This window comes from Rutilus rutilus (genome assembly GCF_951802725.1).
Source record: "Rutilus rutilus genome assembly, chromosome: 23".
NCBI classification, from domain to species: Eukaryota; Metazoa; Chordata; class Actinopteri; order Cypriniformes; family Leuciscidae; genus Rutilus; species Rutilus rutilus.
The window spans coordinates 25,278,369-25,295,204 of record NC_140233.1 but is presented as its reverse complement, the minus strand read 5'-3'; the positions used below and the strand labels follow the sequence as shown (position 1 = coordinate 25,295,204).

General features: G+C 39.4%; 4 protein-coding genes across 4 annotated transcripts; all 4 read right to left on the bottom strand.

The window, feature by feature from the left end:
• Nucleotides 1–1,500: 1,500 nt before the first annotated feature.
• Nucleotides 1,501–2,522, bottom strand: LOC311282960 (histone H2B; the record flags this gene model as incomplete). Its single annotated transcript, XM_084397090.1, has 1 exon — nt 1,501–2,522. One exon carries the CDS (start codon nt 2,520–2,522, stop codon nt 2,148–2,150), a length of 375 nt encoding a protein of 124 aa, XP_084253216.1. The 3' UTR covers nt 1,501–2,147.
• A 964-nt stretch (nt 2,523–3,486) lies between these two features.
• On the bottom strand, nt 3,487–3,959 carry LOC311282971 (histone H4). The gene has a single exon (XM_084397102.1). It carries the CDS (start codon nt 3,933–3,935, stop codon nt 3,624–3,626), a length of 312 nt encoding a protein of 103 aa, XP_084253228.1. The 5' UTR covers nt 3,936–3,959; the 3' UTR covers nt 3,487–3,623.
• A 7,155-nt stretch (nt 3,960–11,114) lies between these two features.
• Nucleotides 11,115–12,608, bottom strand: LOC311283326 (SCAN domain-containing protein 3-like; the record flags this gene model as incomplete). The annotated part of the gene is made up of 1 exon (XM_084397677.1): nt 11,115–12,608. One exon carries the CDS (start codon nt 12,606–12,608, stop codon nt 11,115–11,117), a length of 1,494 nt encoding a protein of 497 aa, XP_084253803.1.
• Nucleotides 12,609–13,411: 803 nt separating this feature from the next.
• On the bottom strand, nt 13,412–14,893 carry LOC311283325 (piggyBac transposable element-derived protein 4-like; the record flags this gene model as incomplete). The annotated part of the gene is made up of 1 exon (XM_084397676.1): nt 13,412–14,893. The coding sequence occupies one exon, from the start codon at nt 14,891–14,893 to the stop codon at nt 13,412–13,414; it is 1,482 nt and encodes a 493-aa protein (XP_084253802.1).
• Nucleotides 14,894–16,836: the final 1,943 nt, after the last annotated feature.

Sequence of the window (16,836 nt, the reverse complement as noted above, 5' to 3'; positions counted from 1 at the left end):
ACTCGATTGCAACCTGTCTTTCAAAAATCATATTTCATATGTTACAAAAACCGCCTTTTTCCACCTTAGAAACATTGCTAAGCTACGTAATATGCTATCAGTTTCTGATGCAGAAAAGTTAGTTCATGCATTCATGACCTCGAGACTAGATTACTGTAATGCTTTATTAGCCGGTTGTCCTGCATCCTCAATTAACAAGCTACAGTTAGTCCAAAATGCCGCCGCTAGAGTTCTTACTAGATCAAGAAAATATGATCATATAACACCGATTTTATCATCACTGCATTGGTTACCTATAAAGTTCCGTATTAATTACAAGGTATTGCTACTGACTTATAAAGCCCTAAACGGCTTAGCTCCAGTATATTTAACGGATCTTCTATCGCCCTATAATCCATCGCGCTCTTTAAGATCACTAAATTCAAGGCTTTTGGTCATACCTAGGATATCCAGAACCACCAAAGGAGGGAGAGCATTTTCACATTTAGCTCCAAAACTCTGGAATAGCCTTCCTGATACTGTTCGTTGCTCAGACTCGCTCTCCCAGTTTAAAACTAGATTAAAGTCGCATCTCTTCAGCCAGGCATTCATATAATATTTTTAATCTTACAGTTCAAATTACAATCCGGCCTCTAGTTAATAAACGCCAGAGGAGAACTGGCCCCCGACTGAGCCTGGGTTCTCCCAAGGTTTTTTTTCTCCATTGGGTCACCTGATGGAGTTTTAGGACACTATTAGGTCACTTGATGGAGTTTTTCGGTTCCTTGCCACTGTTGCCTTTGGCTTGCTCAGTTGGGGATATTCTGGGGATATCTAATTTGATTTTATCAATAAATTCCACTAGAAACAAACCTTGTTGTATTATTTTAATTTAATACTGTGAAGCTGCTTTGATACAATCTGTATTGTGAAAAGCGCTATACAAATATACTTGACTTGACTTGACTTGAAATATGGACATTAATTGGACAGTCACATCTGATTACAGATTAATCTAAATTGTAATGTAGAAACAAGCTGCTTTGAAACTATATGGATAGAGAAAAGCACTATAAAATACATGTGGATTGAATTTAAACCTAAAATGACAAATAGGACACCCTTACGGTCTTGTGGACTTAACAGACATGCGCACGTGGCGGCCATTGTAATTCCACTAGAATGCAAGTTGCCATTTGGGACAGAGCCTAATATTATTATTTCTCTATTACCCACTTATCATGCAACTCTTGAAATGGGTTGAACTGGAATGTCCAAAGTCTCTATCCACTATGGACCTGATTTATTATTTACATTTTTTTTTTCTTATGAATTTGTTTGATGCACCATGCAAAGATGCATGAAAGCTGTGACAGAAATCAGGATTACACCACCAAATGTTGAACTTTTCTGAAGTTAAAACATTAGTCTTGTGTTGTTTAAAAATGAATATAAACTTTCTTTCAGATTGCTAAATTATTGATATGTCTATTGTTCCCCCTTTCCTCAGTCTGTCCGTTTGTTTGAATGGATGTCATGTTATAACTAAAGACAATAATCTTGAAGTAGATTTTTTTTTTTTCATTTTCTATTTTTTTTTAAGTTAAATCAAGATAGAAAACACAGCCATCTTTCTTTTTACTGTCACAATCAACACATCGTGGTAATTTTGTATGCATTTCTGCAAATCCATCTTGATATTTTAGTATATTTCTCTTAAAAACAGTAGAATAAATAGTGATTTCTAATATTCATTGGTATATTTTAAATTGGTATAAGGCACAAATGCCTGTTGTAGTAAGGTAAAAATGCACTTGAAATACAGTTGTGGTTTGTTGTTGATGAGATTTACAGAAGTTGGGAAATGCAGTTATAGTTCACAATTTACACAATGTTCAAGAAACAAAAGACAAGCCTATTTTTTTTCCTTGACATTTTAAAACTAATGGCACACTGAAAGAGATGGATTAGGGCTATGAAACGTGCTCAGCCTAAATTATCCCCTTAAAAACTTGGGAAAGTGTTGTCATCAATGTTCATATTAGCACGAGAAGATCCATGAAAATCTTCAGAATAGAAGCTGTAAATAGTAAGACACAAAAGCTCTTTATCTGAGAAGGTGAGTGGCTCTTAAAAGAGCCTTTGGGGTAGTTGAAGTCAGGCACGCCTCACTTTGAGCTGGTGTATTTGGTGACGGCCTTTGTGCCCTCGGACACGGCGTGTTTGGCCAGCTCTCCGGGCAGCAGCAGACGCACGGCGGTCTGGATCTCTCTAGAGGTGATGGTGGAGCGCTTATTGTAGTGCGCGAGGCGAGACGACTCACCGGCGATGCGCTCGAAGATGTCGTTGACGAAAGAGTTCATGATGCCCATCGCCTTGGAGGAGATGCCGGTGTCAGGATGAACCTGCTTCAGGACTTTGTACACATAGATAGCGTAGCTCTCCTTCCTGGACTTTCTGCGCTTCTTTCCTCCCTTACCGGCGGTCTTGGTGACGGCCTTCTTTGAGCCCTTCTTAGGCGCGGACTTTGCTGGTTCAGGCATGATAATGCGAGATCACAAGACTGACAAAGTAATGTATTTTTCTAGTGTGATACAGAGGTATTTATTCACTGCCCTATGCTAATTTTCAAAGCGATACGAGAATTCTCTGATTGTCTGTTTTCATAGGCCAAACCCATAAACTCGTACTTCATTGGACAACTCGAAGTATCACGAAGGCCAATCACAGGCGGAAGAATAATAGTCCCGCCCACCACTCCAAAAGATTCCTTTGTTTCGTTTCCCGCTCGTTTATTCAATATTTTTGAGAAAATAAGCGGTTCTAATATTGTGCATCATCGAGTAATTTTAAAACCCCTTATAAATCCATTGAGGGAGTTAAAAAAAAAAACGGTGTAGGCCTACTTATGAAACTATTGGTGAGATGTTTAACCCTTAAACAGGCAACGTGAACCACAAGTTACATTGTAGCTGCCTTCAAAGGCAACTCATGTTTCAATTCAATATGGTTCACAATTAAAAAAAATAATTATATATATATATATATATATATATATATATATATATATATATATATATATATATATATATATAAAAGGTTAAAAAATCATATGATTGAAAAAAATGGCTCATCATGGCCATTAAATAATTTCATGTTCATTTCTTTTTGTTAAAAACTTTTGTGAAAAAAGTTCAAGTTATAGACAGATACCAGAAAACTCTTCAGATTCTGAGACAAGTGATAAAACCCACGGAATTGTTTTCAAAACTTCAATGAGAAATAAAATGTAAGTCCCTCAAAGAAAAGGAGGATAATACTCTCACCAAATGAATCCAAAGAACAGCCACATCAGAATGGCATAATGTTTTATGAATTCAAAATGTTAATAAAATAGTTCAATTTATTACCATGCGTAAAAAAAACAAATGTTTACATTTATAGGTGTTGTCTATTAAGGAAAAGAAAATTGTGAAGTTTTATTTATTACTGTATTAGTGTAGCTCATCCTGGATTCAGTTTACAAAACGTTTTAAAATTAATTATATGATTAACGTGGTCAAAACATTGACTCTTTATGTGGCAGAGTGTGTGGCTCTTAAAAGAGCCGTTGGGTTTGTGTGGTTTCTCCTGCTTTCAGACGTTTATCCGCCGAAGCCGTACAGGGTGCGTCCCTGTCTCTTCAGCGCGTACACAACATCCATGGCGGTGACGGTCTTTCTCTTGGCGTGCTCGGTGTAGGTGACGGCATCGCGGATCACGTTCTCCAGGAACACCTTCAACACTCCGCGGGTCTCCTCGTAGATCAGACCGGAGATGCGCTTGACGCCGCCGCGGCGAGCCAAACGACGAATGGCGGGTTTGGTGATTCCCTGGATATTATCGCGCAAAACTTTACGGTGACGCTTAGCGCCTCCTTTCCCGAGTCCTTTACCGCCTTTGCCTCTTCCAGACATGTTTCACTCTCTGACTTCCTCAGTCGATCAATGAAAGACAACGAATAAATACTGCAGTGCGTTACAAGGAAGCCCTTTACATTCGCTTACAGGACCTGACAGAAACCAGTGCCGCGTCACATGACACACACCCATCCCCCAAAATATAGCTCCACAGCAGGCCGTGCGAAACACAGAAATATAGATATAATCAATGAATATTTTAAATATAAGAACAAGTATAAGGACAATACGGAGATTTATACAGATGGGTCAAAGGACCTACAAACAGATGCGACAGGGTCTGCGGTATACATCCCTAAATATGAGATAGGAATTAGCAAAAGAACATCTGACAGCATAAATGTTTATGCAGTTGAATTATGTGCTATACTTGTTGCATTAGAATGGATTGAACAATGCAGGGATATTAATATTCTAGTATGCAGTGACTCAGTATCAGCTCTTATGAGTATGAAGACTGGAAAAGCTAGTAGTCATCAAGAAATATTATATGAAATCTTGTTTTTAAATTCAAGGGTATGTAGACAAGGGAAAAATATAACATATATGTGGATACCAGCACATGTGGGCATACAGGGAAATGAGAAAGTTGATAAATTGGCAAAAAAGGCAACAAAAAAAGAGCATGTTGACATTGAAATTAAATTGTCAAAATCAGAAGGGAAGAGTCTAGTGTGGAAAAAGATAATGGAAATATGGCAACATCAATGGGATCATGAAAGCAAAGGAAGACAACTATACATGATTCAAAATAAAGTAGGCAGTATAAGAGAGATGTCAAATAGAAGGACAGAACAAGTGGTACTAACAAGACTTAGGATTGGGCATTGTAAGTTAAGTGGAACTCTTCATATGTTAGGAAAACATCCCACAGGCCAATGCGATGAATGTCAAGAGGAAGAAACAGTTAGTCACATTTTTATGTCATGCAGGAAATTTATAAAAGAAAGACAAGAGTTGAAATATAGCTTACAAGAAATTGGTATAGGACAGTACAATTTAAAAAGTATATTAGGATGTGGAAAGAGTGAGCAAGGAAAGAGGACTGGACTGGAAAGAAGAATATAATAAAAAAGTGACATGATAATAGACAGCAGATGGCAGTAATGTAACATATTGGATACCAACTGCCTTAAAAACCCAAGGAAGAAGAAGAAGAAGAAGAAGGCCGTGCGAAACAGCCGTCTGCTCGAAGCTCACAGCCACAGCCTCCGCCCACCGCCGCCACTTCGCAGCGCCGACAGGCCCGGGAATCGAGACCATGCTCTCGCTCTGCTAACCGCCGGCCCCCTCCGCGTGGTCCCCGGCCTAGGATTGCGGTAAAGCCAGAGCCCTCAAAGTCGTCCTAGTACGTCTAGGGAAACGACGGTGTTCAGGTCTCGCTGCGGCCAGACTTCTACCAAAACTTCTCGCTCGTTCAGTTCCAGACAATGTGACTGTTCCAGTGTATTCTGCAGTAAACAAGCCGGAACCACAGCCCGCTTGCCTGCACACAAACGCCGTTTTTTCGGCGACCCAGATAAATCCCATAAAGAGTGTATTTTCTGGTATTCTGGCCACGGCCGAGGGTGTTATGAGTGTAGTAAAAATGCCAGCTCAGTGCTCATTCCTACACACAGACACAGCCCGCCACAAGCCAGGGCTCGCACACATGAAATCGACTCATGTCGATTGTGCATTAAACGTAGTAAATGTGCCCACAAACACTGCATTCTGCATGTCTCACGGTTTCAAATGGGTTAACGTACCTTACCAATTCTTGTCACCTGAATTGGAATTTGTTTGTCACTGCTCAATGGTTTGTGTCTAATATGAAAAATATAATGTCCATTGCAAGTTTTGAAGGAACATGATGCCTTAACTGGATACACCTGGTAATTTCAACTTTGAGTGACCTTTAAGTGCTGGTATGTAAAAATCAGTGTGTAGCAGGCATTATGTTTCCGAAATTTTTCATAAATTGCATATGTCCATGAATTCTGCAGTTTTTTGTTTCCGGCAATGGGCTTTATCTTTTTCCATTTCCGTGTGGATCTGTACATTGTAAAAGACTTGGGTCCTGGCCTTGTGCTTCTGTTTGGCCTCTTTTGATGTTGCTGTTAGTCCGCAGACTTTGGTGTAATGCCGTGCTCTCCATCGCTGTCTGTCAGCTCCATAGGTGAGAGATGGTCTGCAGACTTTGGTGCCACGCCACACTCTCCATCACAGTCTGTCAGCTTCACAGATGAGAGATGGTCCGCAGACTTTGGTGCCATTCCGCGCTGTCTGTCAGCTCCACAGGTGTAAGGCTGTCTGGAAATTAAATGCGCATTTAAACACGACGACAACTCCATCCTGCAGGCCTGTGCAGATGACAGTAATTTCTGTCAGACAGACTAAAGTAAAAAAGTAAAGAATGTGCTGTGGTTCGGGTCTTACTAGATGTGAACTACTGGATATTTCTCCACCATTCGCCATGGCTACTCTACCCTGATATCCATCTACATCTTATTATCAGATGAATTCTGAGCACTCAGACCACAAACTTTAGAATCTGAACAATTTGTATGTTTTAAATTGCGCCTTCTAAAGTGCCAGGTTTTGCACTGCGCAAATATATACGCATGTCGCCGCTACTACATGTGCGACAAAGTGGTCACGAGCCAGTAAATCTTTCGTTGCAACATCAGCAGAAGGGTAAGCTTTATAAACCAAGCGTCTTAATGCATTACCAAACACACAAGCCATCTCGTTATGGAGCTGACGTCGGGAGGAAAGGTAAACCATAAACATCTCTGGCTCGACCAGAAAATAATAAACACTTGAGCTCATTATCATTTATTATCATTATCATTTACTTGTGCCGCCATCTCAAATTGTTCAGACCAGTCAGACCATTCCCGTCCCACCCCAATGACCCCAGTAAATATTTCTGGCATGAAAAGAGGGCGAGAAACTGGAATTACATTAGAGTTAGCAGCTGTCATATCTAGAGGTCGACCGATTCATCGGTTTTGCCGATATATCGGTACCGATAGTTGATTGGTGGAACTATCATTATCGGCAAAAATCCATACCGAGATTTTCCGGATTGCGTCCGTTGCTGGAGCAGCTGAGAAGAGTGCGCTGGCATTACACAGTACGGGAGCACTGAGAAGACACTGGTGGCATTATGCAGAGAGGGGCCTCTAGAGGACAAATAAAAATTATCACTGGCACCGCGCGTTGTTTATTGTAACACATGAGGCTGCACAGCACAGAGAGATCACAAGCTGCATGGAGAGCGCTGACATGATGACAGATGTGCATTTAAAACACTGACAGCGAAACGGTATGAATACAGAAGACTACAGTCCATGTTGCCATATCATTATAAAGTAATTAATTTGTTGACTAGATGCTGCATTAGCAGAGAAAGAACAGAAGTATGTTTGCCGTTGAGGCTGTGAGGACTAAACAGTTAAACTTTTAGTGTGCAGTTAAAACAATGTGACAAAAACACAGGCAAACCTGACCCAAATGTTTATTGTCACAATTGTTACCACCTATTTGCTTTAATTTAGGTTATATCCAGCTGGTCACTTGTATGCATTCATTAGCCGGTGAAGTTGCATAGTAGCTAGTGACGTGATTGCTTTCTCAGCATTGATATGTTCATGTAGCCGACATAAATCACTGCAATACATATTGTTATTTTGATTAAATAATCATCAAGTGTTATAGACAAGTAAAGTGAGAGACTATTCATGTTATATACATTTATGCAATTTTAATGTTCTGCTTTGCAGATATTTAAAGATGGCCGTCTTTAAGCATAGCAGACTCTTTGGATTTATATGAAATGGTAAAACTTTAGCAATAACTAAGGTTAATAAATGTTGTAGTATTGTCTATTGTTAGTTTGTTATTTTCAACATTTACTAATACATTTTAAATTGAGTTTTAATTTTTATTTTATCTGTTAACCTTAGTTAATGTATGAATGAGGTACAATTGTCTTGCTCAAATATTAATACATGCTATAAAAAATGTATATTGCATAATGCATATAGTTCATGAAAGCTAGCTAATACATCCTTGTTAACAAATGGGACTTGCAAAGTGTTACCTATGAAATGTACCTATATAGCTAAAGAAACCTGTAAAATTTTAATGTTTAAATGATTTTCTGTAGAATTCGTTCTTGTAGAACTTCTCATTTAATATTTTCGTATTTATGTATTTATTTCATTTAGCACATTTCAGTTCAGCACTGTTGTAATGTTACTTGGAGTGTTATGTTTTTTTTTATTTTTTTTTATTATTTTTTTTATCCAGTATCCATTTAAAAAATATCGGTTGATTAATCCGTTATGGGCACATACAGTCAAACCTAAATATCAGTATTGGTAAAATCCACTAGTGGTCGACCTCTAGTTATATCACCATTTGAAACTAATGAACTTGCTCCTGATTGGTACACAGACATACCCTCTCCCTCCAAATTATTATTATTATTTTGTCCCACCACTGCCACCAGTGTAGTAAACCTTTTGATATCTTTAAAGATGTTTAACCAGATTTATGGAGGACAGAGGGTACATCACAACACCGGACTTAATGGAAAAATATCACTTTGACATTTTTATTTAGAAAAACATAACCATTATGTAAAAAAAAATAAAAAAAAAATAATATATATATATATATATATATATATATATATATATATAGCAGCCATAAATCCGAGCATATTTCACCTCCGTTGTTTTATTCATTAAACACAAATAAAAGCCTGACTACGCCAAATGTTCAGTTTTCTGATAATATAATTGGCATATTAAAGTGTGGCAATAAATTAAATGTAACAATTATATTACTACTAATTATAAAAATGCCAACAGAGTAGCTTGATGCAAGGAAATGGTCTCGAACAACACAAAGAGTCCCCATATTCCCCAGAGCGCGAAAATCCAGTCAGGTTCACCACTGCCGAGCCTCCCTTTCTCTCACCTCTCGTCTCTTTAATGTCCTCCACTCCAGGTGAGATCAATTATCCCTGCCTTCGGTCCATGCTGCAGAAAGGTTCATATGAGAGGGGCCAAAGACAAACAAAAAGATGAATCCCGATTACAATACTTCATGCAAATAGTTAAATGCACTGATAGTTCGAGTCAGTTTAATCATCTTCTAAATGAATGCGCTGTCTTCATTAAAACACACAGACGGAGAAACGGAAAGGGATAGGGCTCCCTTTCCGAGCACATTTCTTTAGATCAGTTTCTGATAAAGAATAGTGAAAAGGTGAGAGTTGCACCATTTAAAGATAATATAATTGCTGGAATTTATGTTTTTTGTTGTTGTTGTTTTTTTAAACATTTTGTTTGTTACAAAAATGTACAGATATCTTCTCTTGTGTACATATAAGTAACAGGAAGTACCAAATCATTGCTAAAAGCCACAGCACCACTTTCAGTGATACTGTTGAGTTGAGTTTGCCTCCTGAAACTGCCTGAACATCTCGTACCCAGCAGGCCAAGGAGCAACGCTGGAGTTCTTGCAGAGGTATGAAACCAGCAGTTCATTTCATACATCAAAACATTAATGAAAAAAAAAAACTCTATAGCTACATCTAAATTAATCCGGACACATTTGGAAACATTGTTTTAATTTTAAGATGTTCTCAGACCACACTATCGTTCCAGCATTTTCCAAAAGTTTCACACTGAGATGTTGGATGACTCGTAATTCATCTTCCTGTGCATGCTGTAAAATGTAAAATGCTGTAAAAGCTGATAGTGATGATTCTGAGAGACCAGAAATAGCTATGTTTTCTCAGGACAAAAAAAAAAAAAAAAAAAAAATTCCTGTATGGAAGGAAAACACTTTGAAAGGACTTTGAAAACACTCACTCTTTCCTGCTTAGTTTAATTGTTTGTTTTTATGACCCCTTGTAATTCATCGGTTGACTAGTGGTCCAGTTTTGAAGACAAATTGTTTAATTATTATTATACTGTGTGCGTTTTTTTTTTTGTTTTTTTTTTAACAAATTGTTGTATTGTTATATTAAATATACTGATACAATTGTTTTAAAAGCATTACTAGTTTTAAAACTGTTATTGTTTTTATTAAATTAAAACTATTAAATGAATATTTCTTTATTTTGCAGTTAAGAGGCTGGCTATTTGTATATAGCAGTGTTCAAACTTGTTTATAGATAATTTAAAGTAAACAGATTTCATTAAACATTAAAAAGCTAAAGAAAAACACAAGATTTTATGTAAAATGACAGTTATAAATGGTACTTTATTGACCGAAAATGACTGTTTTTACAAGAAGTTTATTTTCCGTTATTTTGTTTTATTTTTATGGCACCCCCACTTTTCACACTCTTGTACATCGGGTGACTGACATCATTTGAACAGGATGGTTAAACTGGCATGGGATGTTTTTCTCACCTTTGCCTTACCATGAGGCTCCAGTGCTCAGGTTACAGTAACATGGACAGTAAATGTGCCACAGAGAACGATGGGAAGATGTCCAATGGATTATGCTGGCAAAAGCAACAACAGTTTTTGGGGAAACTCCTTAATAGAGAATACATGGAGATGTTATCTGTTCTGAACTTCTCAAAATAGTTCATGGAGGTCTAAAATCTCCCATGTAGCATCTAAGGCAGGGGTCCCCAACTAAATTGGCAAGAGGTCCACTAACCCGATCAGCCCAGTAAACGAGGGTCCGGACATGAAAAAACACCCGGCAATAATTCAGTTTTCTTTCCTTTTATTAAATTGTAACCATGTCAACAAATTGACAATAAAACCTTTGACAATAAAATCTTTATCTTTAAATGTATTCAACTGAATTTGTTGAAATTCATTCAAGTATGTTATTTCATTTTAGTGCAAATATTCAAATGTCAAACCTTTCAACATCAATAACAGCAACAAGAAGCATAAAAATAAATACTGAAAGTCACAATCTTAATATATTAGGTGTAAATGATTTACCTTCATAACCACTCAAAGAAAAATACATTCAGTTGTGAACAGCTGCTACTGCACATAAACTTGCACACATTGTATTTCAAAAGTGCAAAAAGGGAACAAATAATGCACCTCATAATGCATTATATAAAAATTGTTAAACAATACTTCTATTAGTGCAACAAAAAATAAAGTAAACATTTTTGTAAACAAGCAAGTTTGTAAACTTAGCTCAGTGTGAGAAATTTGCATTGGCACTGGCAGCCAATCTCTTAAATCTGGGTAGGAATGGAGTCAAAGCAATTCTCAGACATGCATGCACATGGTCATTTGTCAGTTGTGAGCGGTACTTATTCTTAATGATGTTTAGTGTAGAGAAGGCTGACTCACAGCTATAGGTAGAGCCAAACATTGTTAATGTGTACACTGCCACTTTGTTAAGTACAGGAAACTTTGCCTTTGGCACAGTCTGCAGCCAAAATGTGACAGGGTCAGAGGATTCACATTGCTCTCTTAACACTACATCAGCCTGTAAATCTAATAGCTCCATTTGAAGGGCCTGTGCATTAGCCCATTTGTACATATGTACTGCCTCCTTTGAGAAAGAAATGACATTCTTAACCAAAAATGGACTCCTAACAAAGAGAATCAGCTGATCTCCCAATGTAAAGCCATCAAAGCGAGCCTTAAAGTTTTCAATCAACTTTTGGATAAAGTCAGAATGAGCAGTGACATTGCTCTCCTGTATCTCCTTCATTGAAGGAAAATGTGTACAGTCCTGCTCAAGATCCATTTTCAGAATGTCCAGTTTCCTCTGAAAAGACTGGACTGCAGCCACCAAGTCACACACAGAATTGTCTTTCCCTTGAAGTTTCAGATTGAGGTCATTTAAATGCCCTGTGATGTCAACCAGAAAGGCCAGTGTGTCCATGTTACTTTCCTCTTCTAAAAAGTGCAAAAACACCTGAGCCTTGTGACTCTTTTGTTGTGCAAGGAAATCTTTAATTTCATTTCTTATCTTCCAAAAGCGAGCCAGCACTTTTCGTTTACTCAACCATCTGACATTGGAGTGCAAGAGCAGGTCATTGGCAGGAGCATCTACTTCTGCTAAGAACTCCCTGAGCAGACGATGCTGGTGAGCTGATGAAGCCCTGAGAAAGTTAACTAGTTTGGTGATGGTGTTCATAACTTCTGCATGGTGCTCTGAAAGTGTGGAGCAGAGAACGGACATGTGGATAATGCAGTGATATGACAAAAGCTCTGGGTTGTCCTCTTTCAGTCGACTGACTGCACCCTTTTCTCTTCCCATCATAGACGGAGCCCCGTCAGTGGTGATGGAGACAACATTTTTTACATCGATTCTCCTCTGTGTCAGCATTTCCTTTATGGCCAAATATATGTCCTCTCCCCTGGTATGCGTTTTTAAAGCTGTGCTGCCTAAAATGTCCTCTACAAATGTTTTAGTCTCCTCATGATAGAATCGGACATACACCAAGAGCTGAGCGTTGTCACTCACGTCAGTTGATTCATCAGCAGCTAACGCAATGCACGGGGCACTTTGGATGGCGCTGTCAAGCTGGGACTGCACATCTTCCGACAGTAGCTCAGCTATTCTTGTTGTTGTTGTGGATGATAAAGGAATCTGACGAACCTTTTGTTTTAGCTGCTGTCCTTCTTTACCCTCAAACAGCGTGTCTGCCAACGCCTCCATACATTCTTTCACCATTCCGGAGTCAGTAAAAGGCTTTTTATGTTTGCCCAAAATCCACTGTACTCGAAGTGAGCACTCGTAGGCTCGTTGCTGTGCTGCAAGGGACTGTGTTATCACCCGTGTTGCACGCTCATACTGTCCTTTCAGTTCACCAATTTTCCTCGTCCTCGCGGGTGATCCTGGCGGATAATTTTCATTGAAAGTTTTGTGTCTTGTCTCGAAATGCCGCTTGATGTTTCCACTTTTAACAAGAGCAACAGACTCCGAACAAATAAGACACACGGGTCTCGTAGAGCTCGATGACGGCAAAATAAACGCATACGCTTCAGTCCACTCATCTCGAAAGATGCGATTTTCAGAGTCCACTTTTCTAATTTTTGACAAAGCCATAATAATCCATTCACGAATCTCATAATAATGTGTCTACAAGCCAAAGTTTGTGATCTCTCCGGACCCCGCCTCTTGCAAAGGACCTGACACAGACATAGCTGCCCTCGCCCACGCCTGTTCAAAAATAACTTTCGGTAATTTTTTTTTTTTTTTTTATTCCAAAACTTTTTAACAAAAATGTTTAGAGGTCCGGATAAAAAGGTTTTGGGGTCCGGAACCTGGACCCCGGTCCGCCAGTTGGGGACCCCTGATCTAAGGCTTTGGATCCTGAAGATGTTGGACATGCCCTAACATTTGTGCTTCAGCTGTTCATCAGCTTCAGCTATTAACATCAGCTAGTTATACCATAAGGGGGGTTTGAGCACACTCACACACCTTTGTGCCATTTCTGGAAACAGTTCCTGTTCAAATGAAGACACAAGTGAGCGTCACAGCTTCTTTCCATGCACTGCTTTGCAATGAACACGCATGCGGCGACCAGCAGTGGCAATATTTCTGACATCAGAGGTCAGCTCAGATCCTGGAACCGGCACATGGTCACTACTGGTGTGTTTTGGTGCTGTTTTCTGAGACACACCACAGAGCTCTCCAATAAGCTCTTCAATAAACTTTTTGTGCGTCATGTTGCCGTGTAGCTCCTTGTGCAATATGAAAGCGTTGGTGGCAGCAACGTCCAAGAAGTGTAGAAAGACTTTTCTGTACCACTTCATGGTTTTGTGCTGTGCAGTGTAGTACTGCAACAGCTGATCGGACAGGTCAACACCTTCCATGTGCTGGTTGTACGCGGTCACAGGTGCAGGACATGGAAATGTCTTTTTCCTCCACGTATCTTGTACTTTCACTTTTCGTTGCACACAGTCTCCTTTATAGGCAGCATGGATGGTGGAGCAAACAGACACCTCTTGTTTGTCCATCCACTTCACACACACAAGAGGCCCATCCCGAATCCACCGGATGGATCCCCTGCTGGACTTTTTGGTCAGTGCATTAGATGAGCTCTGTGGGAAGTCCTTCCTATAGTCTCTGTAAGTTCCACAAGCACCAAACTTCATAGCAAACAAGTCTGTTAAGAGCTTTGGACTTGTGTAGAAATCATCCATGTACACATGATACCCAGAGCCCAAAACTTTCTTGTCCAGGAGAGACATCACAGCATCATAAGAAAGCCCATGGTCTGTGGGAAAGATGTGATTGCGCAAGTACAAAGAGAGGTCCACAGTATATCCATTCGACGAGTCCGTAAGGACAAAACACTTGAAGCCCAGCTTTGTTGGCTTGACTTTCATGAACCGTCTCATTCCTGCATTTGCTCTGCATGCCACCAGTCTTTCCTTCACAGTGACATTTCTTCTAGGATGATAGAAGGCTTTGCACGCAAGACGGATGGTGTCCATGAGGGGTTTGACCCTGAAAAGTTGGTCATGTTCAGCTGTTCCCCTCTTTTTGTCATTTTCCTTGTCTGCATCTGGGTGACTCATGTGCAAATTCCATGAAATGGTGCGGTATCGGTCCCTAGACATGACTGTGGCGGGAAAGGGCACAGAGAAGAGACTGTCCTGCCGCCAGTAGTCAGCGATGGAGCTCATCTTCACCATGGCCATGTAGAAAACGAGTCCAATGTAGCGGTACAGCTCGCCAACACAGACATCTGTCCAACTGTATTTGCGACCCTGTGCGAGTGCCCTGGCTGCCTGAGCGTTTGTGTTGTGGCACAGATTTGACACGGCGCTCTCTGAGAAAAACAGTTTGAACAGACTCACAGGGGAGTGTGAGTCAGCAAGACTCAACTGCGGCCCAGGTTCCCGTGCCGGCAGGAATCTCCGAGGCTTTGGGGCCACGTCGACATCAGTCTCTTCCCTCCATGACAGTCTTCTTGGCTCTCTTTGCAACAGGTATCTGCTCACAGTCATTCTCACATCTGTGGGGGGAGAAAACAAAAGTGAGCATGCTGACAACAGGATCACAACATCATCATCCATTACTAATAGTGATATATTGCCCATTCATTAAAAAGCTTTTTAAAACCCACAATCACTTTGTATGTATTATTTCACAGTATGTTCTCAAAATTAATCTGTCAGCTGTAAAATATAAGATAATGTGCACATACTCATTAAAATTCTCAACCGCGCTGAAAAATGAACGATGCTTTTGTGCCATCCCTGTGTGAGGTGCACGTGAAGGAACCACATTTCTAAGAAAAGAAAAGGTACAAGCACAAATATTAGTGAACATTTGTTAGCTTAGATTGTCCAAGGTGGCATACCAGTGTATGCATAAGTGATTGGCAATTAATGTATATGGCTGATGCTTTATGCCTGACGATGAGGCATCATTGAAACATTTACACCTAAGCAGATATTGGAGAAGGTGGCATACCAGTGCATGCATAAGTGATTGGCAATTAATGGATATATAGTCTCCTGCTTCATGCCTGTTGATGGGGCATCGACGACCTTATGTTATGCACGTTCAAAACATTTACACCTCAGCAGATACTGGAGAACACAGTTAAGCTCAGTTGATGAGCCAGTATTTTACAGCAAACGCCGGTGTTCTGCCGAATAATACCACCTATCAGATTGTGCTATCAACACTATATTTGTATTAAGGGAAGGTAATAAAGCCTCAAACCACATGAATATGATGTAAGCTAACCCAGAGTCTGAATATTTAATTTTCTCTCTCTCCACATTATAGAGAATAAATGCTTGTTTTGTAAGACATACTATGAAAAGACCACAGGACAACACATTTCACCCATAATATTAAAAACAGGTAGCCTAGATTTCAGTCTGGACAGGTCTGAAACAGCTATACGTGTTGGCAACTCTAATAACTAAAATAAGAATAAATGACTTACTCTTGAGAAAATGTGTCCTGCGCTGGATCAAAGCCCTCCTCCAAATGCAGGTCTTCATCGTCAAGGTATTCGTCGTCTTCGGATTCTGAGGAAAAAGTTAATTCTTCCTCACTGTCTATGGTCATCTGAAGAGCTTGCTCGCGTGCGTGACGTGCCATCTTGATGAAAGGTCAATACAGCCAAACAAAAGTTTGCTGTCAATTTTATCCTATTGATAGGGGGCGTTTACCAGATTTCTTATGTCAGGTAATTACCATGTGAATGATTCGCCCTGCCGGTGGGTGTGGCCAGACCGGGGCATAGTTACCTTTTTTCAGGGGTGGCCAGTGATTTTATTGGGATGGCAAAAAAACATGCATACTAGCTTGTGGAATGGAACACACACGGATTTCGTGAAATGCCTCTACAAAAAATCATCTATGCAATTTTATGATTTCTTTTTATTTATTTATTTTTTGCGTGGCATACATTTTCTTTCATAGACAATTAAGGAGTCTCCGACACAAACGCGATCAATCCGTACAGTAACCGATATAGTTTATCTAAATATTAGCTTATGGTTGTCACTAAATATTCCTATATATATATATATATATATATATATATATATATATATATATATATATATATATATATATTATTTTTAAGATATTAAATATGCTACAGCGTGCATTTGCACTGCACACATTAGTGCAGTCAACTAGGTGTTTATTGAACGATCCATTGAAAGATTTAAAGATAATGCTAATTTCAGAGGGCTGGATAGCCCTGCTCTGGTTGCGTGTTTTCATTGGTCAGAAATGGGCTGCTGGAAAGACTAAATTTGAATCCCTTCCCATCGTCCGAACCACCAGTTGATTCTTCAACGCGCCTTTTTGTCTGACTTTCCCGCTCATGTGACAGATCACAATCATGCCAATAATATACTTTAATCTGACAATTGTAATTCCGCAATGTTCTTACATATTATGGTGCACATTATATTAACTC